The sequence below is a fragment of the Pteropus vampyrus genome, unplaced genomic scaffold (genome assembly GCF_000151845.1).
Source record: "Pteropus vampyrus isolate Shadow unplaced genomic scaffold, Pvam_2.0 Scaffold335, whole genome shotgun sequence".
NCBI lineage: Eukaryota > Metazoa > Chordata > Mammalia > Chiroptera > Pteropodidae > Pteropus > Pteropus vampyrus.
The window spans coordinates 4,739,263-4,745,309 of NW_011889116.1; the positions used below are offsets into that span (position 1 = coordinate 4,739,263).

The 6,047-nt window shown below is 45.7% G+C and overlaps 1 protein-coding gene across 3 annotated transcripts in view; it reads left to right on the forward strand.

Moving 5' to 3' along the window:
* LOC105304266 (rhox homeobox family member 2-like) overlaps positions 1 to 4,564 on the forward strand; it is a 28,159-nt gene extending 23,595 nt beyond the window's left edge. The window contains exons 2-6 of one of the 3 annotated variants that reach the window (XM_023522168.1): positions 21 to 127; positions 414 to 574; positions 735 to 1,116; positions 1,606 to 1,651; positions 4,092 to 4,564. In XM_023522168.1, the coding sequence (XP_023377936.1) occupies positions 102 to 127; positions 414 to 574; positions 735 to 1,116; positions 1,606 to 1,651; positions 4,092 to 4,427 (951 nt within the window). In that variant the 5' untranslated portion in view covers positions 21 to 101 and the 3' untranslated portion in view covers positions 4,428 to 4,564. Of the gene's footprint in view, positions 1 to 20; positions 128 to 404; positions 575 to 734; positions 1,117 to 1,605; positions 1,652 to 4,091 lie in introns of those variants that run through there. The other 2 variants (XM_023522169.1, XM_011378259.2) reach the window with 2 other exon arrangements.
* The last annotated feature ends 1,483 nt before the right edge of the window (positions 4,565 to 6,047 follow it).

Sequence of the window (6,047 nt, forward strand, 5' to 3'; positions counted from 1 at the left end):
TCTATTTCTCACTGCTATAGTGTTATCTTCGTGATTCCTGTCCAGCTCTCTCTCAAGGTCACAATTTATTGCACTCTCTCTCCTGAGCACCATGGCTGGATATGGAGATCTCCGGAGCTAGTGCGAGGTATCCCTCTTACCCCTCACAATCGGCTTGCCCAACCCAGCACAGTCCCTTCCTCTAGGAAGACACCCCACCACGTCAAGGGTAGTTTAAGTTGCAACTTGGAGCCTCGAGTCATATTATCACGCATGCTCCCTACTAACGCTCTTCTCGCGAGAATATCCTCGAGGCCAACCCCTTACCTCAGGTGAACCTCGGCGGACGCACCCCTCCTCCCCCACACACACAACCAGGAACTGGTGATAAACCCAAGGAGGGCTTCTAACTAAACACATTGTAGCCTGACTAGACTCCAGAAGAACCTCGAAGGAGCCAGGCGGCATTGCAGAATCTGTGGAAGCCACAGCCTCACAGACGGCACTCAGGACATGAAGCCTCAGCGCCAGCGAAGCCAGGATGCCACTGGTTTCCTCAGCCTGGGAGTCGATGAGGAGTGGGAAAAACTGCATGGTTAGTGCTGGTCGTGACACGTGCCTCAGCCGACTCCGAGAAACCAACGTTCCATGGGAGAGGCGAGCGGACGGGACACCCGTTGGAGCAGCCCCTCACCCCTCCTCACAGCCTGGGCTGCAGTGCCCTGATCTTTCTCTTTGGGTTTCTTCCTTTTCAGAAGCGAAGCCTGTGGAGATGTCGCTAATCGGAGAGGGAGGAGAAGAGGAAAAGGGTACACAGCCCAAACCTGAGCAGGGAGCAGCATCAGGAGAAGAAAAAGAGATAAGAGCTGAAGAAGAAGCCGAAGAAGGCAGCGACGGTGGCCCGGATGGCCCATGCGCCCCAGGCGCCATGAACGACGAAAACCACGAGGCCAGCGACGATAGTGGCGGAGAACCGGGAGAGCAGAGGCAGGAAGAACAGCCCCTTCAGGCTGTTGTCCAGCGTCAACAGCCATGGGACAGGGAGCAGGTGGTCCAGCGCCCCTTGATCACCCTGGGCCAGGTGCAAGAGCTAGAGCGCATTTTCCGTTACAACGCCTATCCCAACTTGTTTATGAGGTAAACGGATTGCTGGGGGTGGGGAGGAGCTCCCCTGAACTTGAGATCTAGGATGGGGTGAGCTTTGGGAATCAAGGCAAAAAATTTAATGCAGTAATCAATAAATCAAGTTAGGAAATTGTCCATTCGCTTTTTATATAAAAACCGTTCTTTTGGAACCAGAGCAGGGATAAAGTGAGTATTTAGACATGGGGAAGGAAATGCAAGATTGGATCATACTTTTATTTAAAATTTTGAAAATCTCTTCTTCATGGATTATATTTACATTAATTTAAATATACATTAAAATATCCTTTATCTTGATTACTAAATTTTCATTTTCCTTTGTGCCTGAGATAGAATTATCCCTAAAGCTAGCCATGGGGGATGGGTAGGAAGTTTCATTGGATAAACCTTTTAAAATAACATGAAATGTACATTTTATGTTTCATTTAATGCTCAATGCCTAATGCTGAACATATGCAATTCTCTCCTGCACTGCCCCCACAGACAGCAGATTGCAAGACGCATAGATATGCCTGAAGCCAGAGTGCAGGTCAGTAAACCTGAATAAAGCTATTTGGCAGGGCAGCCATTTTAAAACCTGCTTCAGGACTTGGACACTTGTGTTCTAGACATTCTCAAGTTGGTGTATTTTTATTGTCTTTTCCATGTTTGGGGGCCAGAATCAACCACAATCTCTCTCTCTCTCCCTCCCTCACTCTCTTCCCCTCCTTCTCTCTCCCTCTCCCATAAAGTTAAATGTCCTCCAACACTTGGGAATTATTCAAATTAATGCACCAAAGAGCTGGATTAAAGAGGGTTCAATTATACTAAATTATTTAAAATATTTAAAGCCAGGCATAAACTCTGCATAAACAGTGAATTTATAAGTATTTAGGCATTGGGGTAAGGGAATAATTCACACTCAGAACACAACAGATAAGCAATGAATATATGTTTAATTAAGAGACTTATGGGAGGGAGAGAGCTTAAAATTCCAAGTGCCTGTTTCCCTTGTTGTTGTTTTTACATGTTTGATAAAGGAGTGTAGAGAGTTTCAGCCCTAAATTTTAATTTTCTGGAATTCTTTGATGTACTGCTTGAATACATTTCAAAAATAGTAGGTTGTTCATTTCGGTGGAATTGGAGGAAAGGCTTGCAAATATGTCTTAAAAATGAAACAAAAAAAATAAGGTTTGGAAATTTGTCTTAAAAATGAAACAAATAAATGAATGAATGAATGAATGAATGAATGAATGGATGAATGAATGAATAAATAAATAAATAAATGAATGAATGAATAAATAAATAAATAAATTTGAATAAAATTCTCCTGACCCGAAAAGGAGGAAGGACTATAGAAGAATTGTATACTGTTAGTACGTGCCTTGGAGATACTACACAAATTCAACATTAAGAAATTACCAAGTGCATACATGAATATTCTTCAGCAATTTCTAACATCTAAGGATTTTTTTCTTCCCTTTACTCAGTAAGATTCTGAAAGGACTGGTTTTGAGATTTAATTTATGATATCGATGGTTGGCTGTCAGCGAGATGCTTACCTGTTTAAAATACTTGCTCCTTTGCTCAGGTACTGATGACTAATTTGTAGCTCATGTCACAGAAACTGATTATTTGAGTCCATAGAACTAAATAACTTATATATATATCTTTTTAAAGAAGATTAAGGAAGAAAAAAAAATCAGAATCAGTTTATTCGCTTTCCTGCACAGAGTGTATGTGACTACAGTGGGGTGTCAAGAAGAGCAGCCCGAAAAAGGAAGCCAAAATCTAAGCTGAAATAGGAAAATGAGGCCTCAGGCACCTAGAGAAACCCCTTAGTGTGACCTGAAATATGCCATTTGGAAACCTCCAAAAGAATTTAAATACTATGTAAACCCCATTAACTAGGGCACTGAGAAGACAGGGAAGTCTGACAGTTCTGTTCGTTCGGTTGCAAAAATAGTTGGCAGATATTTAGGGAGGAGTCGTTCTGTGACCCCTTCACCCACATGGTTGTGACTATCTTCCTAAAATGCCTGTTCCACCTCCTTGCCTTAAGGATGAAGGGTGACATGGGGATCTCCTGATGGAATAGCAGGGCTTAGGGGAAACTGCCATGCTGGACAGCAGCAGCTCCGGTCCAGGGGCCTGGAACTGTAGCCAGAGCAGAGTGAGGTGACCTGGTCCTGAGTGAGGAAGGGTTGAAGGGTGGAGCAGGGTGGAGCATGCAGAATTGACAGTAGTGACAATTATTATTATTATTATTATTATTATTATTATTATTATTTTGCCTCTTTACCTTCAAACTCTTGGCTGGGTAAAGATTTTAAGAGTTTTAATAAATTTGGGCCGAGTTAGTCTAAACATTCATTACCTCAAAAGCCTAAAATATTAAGGCAGTGTCCAGGGCTTCATCTATACTTGTGTCCCAGCAAACAAATCACAAACTCCCTGGGCCCCCATGACCAAGCCTCCATCACAATACCATCTTTTTAGCTATTAAGAGGTTTCAGATGATGAATAACCCTTTAGGCATCCTTGAAGGAAAGATTTTGGTTAAAAATCCAACAGGCTCCTGTTGATTCTTTACACTGAAGATGACCTTTTCAAAATGGGTCTGTTTCCCTCAGCATTTTTTAAAAAGGCACCCACTTTTTACTATGTTCTGCTTCCCCACAGGACACGGACATACCGAGCATAGCAATAACAGCAGGCACAGAGAGCAATTCCTCAGCTCCACCTGCATCTAAGAGTGGGAACAAATGATATTAAAGGTGGGAGGAGAGAGAAAACAATAAGCACATAGTTGGTGCTCACTGTGGGTGAACTGAAGGGGAAGATACTTTAGCAAGAAGGAAATAGTTTTCTCTGGCGCTGTTTAAAATCTTAAGGGCATAGAGAGTTGCTTACTGTGGTTTTTTTTTTTTTTCATGTATGACATCAAATGCTATTGTACTAAAGCAATCTCTTTTTCTCTCTGATTGAAGGTTTGGTTTAAGAATAGGAGGGCCAAGTGGAGGAGACATCAGAGGGCATTGATGTTCAGAAACATGCCCCCCGTGGTCCTGGGCCCCCCAGTCTTCATACCCTCGCGTAGACCATTCAATGCCATCTTTATTCCTCAGCCAGCTTGGATATGGGTTCTGGAGCCACTGCCGCTGGGGCCGCCTCTGCTGCCCATGCCGCCCTTTCCTCCTCTGTTGTTGCCTCCTCCGCCCTTGTTTCTTGCACCTTTGCCTCCCTGGGGCATGCCTCCCCCAGGCCCACATGGCTGGGCCTGGTTCCATACCACCAGTGGTCCTTTTATAGCCCCCATTTTCTAAGCAATGGTCTCTGTGACATTTTTTTTTTCCCCCCAAAGGCTTTCGAGCCGGATTCAAATTCTGCAAACCTCACCACCAGTAAAGTTCACCAATACCTGCTCAGTGCATTAAATAAAAGTACAGTCACTGACCCACTATTTTACAGTGCATTTTGGTAGTCTCAATAAAGTTGTGAATTCTCTGTATGTTTGTTTTGTGTGTCACATGGGGTTAGTAAATTTGATGGACATTGCTAAGAGAATGTCATTCGAAACAAACAGGCCCACCTTGCCCCCAGCACCTCAGTCCCTCCAGCCCCCTCCCCCCAACCCCCACCCATTCTCCACTGGGACCACGTAGATATGCAAGACACAGCGGGGTGAGTCCCTAAGGAGAGAACAGTGTTTCAAGGCAGGCCAGAGCCCCATCGGGGTGACAGCTCAGGCACAACAGAGGACTCTTAAGGGGAACTTCCTAAGAGGCTACTCACAGGGCTTTATGGACAAGTGGGAGCCGGGCATTCATCCGGTACTCTCCAAGTTCCGTTCACTCCTTCCCTTTTGTGCAGGGGACATGGGGATAGAAACCGTTCTAGCAGGAGGGTCCTACCTCTTCAAAGGTAACATAAGAAGAGGCTCCTTCTAGGCCAGCACGAGGCCCTGCTCCCTTCTCCCACATCCCTAGACCTGGAGAGCATATTATTACTGCTCCTTCCCCAGCTCAGAGCTGACAATCAGGCCTTCAAGTGTATTTTGTCACCTTCAGCAAACTTGAGAGAACCCTGCTTCCAGCTAATTCAACACCGAAAGGGAACCTCTTAATTTAGTGCTGTCTGAAGCAAGGAGAGAGTCCCCTAGCAATGATCCACAATAATCACTGCATTTAAAAGGACCTTGGCTTTGTCCATGCTGCCTTCTTCACGTGGAATTGTCAGGATAGAAAACACACACATATACATACGGATACATATATATGACATGGTATGCTCCCTATATCATACAATACGTGACATACAAACACATCCAGAAAACACCCGCAACACAAGCAGAATTGGCTATTATTAACATGGCCTTTCCGTGAAATACATCTTGTGGCCCGTCGTCCTTGCCTTCAGTTACTTCAAGTTGAAGGCTGGGAAGGGACATGGCTTCCTTTCCACCTTGGACTTGGGTAGGGGGAGGGGCTCATGCGGAACCCAAGCAGTGTACCTGTTTGCCTGGCCGTTTCGTTTACACTGACACACACAACACTTCTGGTTGCCAGAACAACCCCAGCCAGCCCTGGGGAAGAGTTTTGCGGATGGACCAAAACTGTTCCTCGGTTCCTTCAGGTTTGGGCGGGGTGGGGTGGGGTGGGGGCCCACAGCCGATCCGAGATCGGGGTCCCCTCCTTCTCAGGCGCGGCAGCAATGGTTCCAGTGCCTTGCCTCGGGATCAGAGAAGCATAGCCTTACTCTGAAGATCCCCAAGCCTAGCAAAGCCGTCCGCCGCACGCGTGGCCGCCGCTCTCGCTCACATTCTTCCCTCAGTCCTGAGACCTGAATGGCCTCAGCCATCATTTGTGGGGCCTCAGCCCTGGCTCCCAAAACCAATCCTACAGCTTCCGCTCAGGAAGGTGTCATTCTCAAGAGCAGTCTGAGGC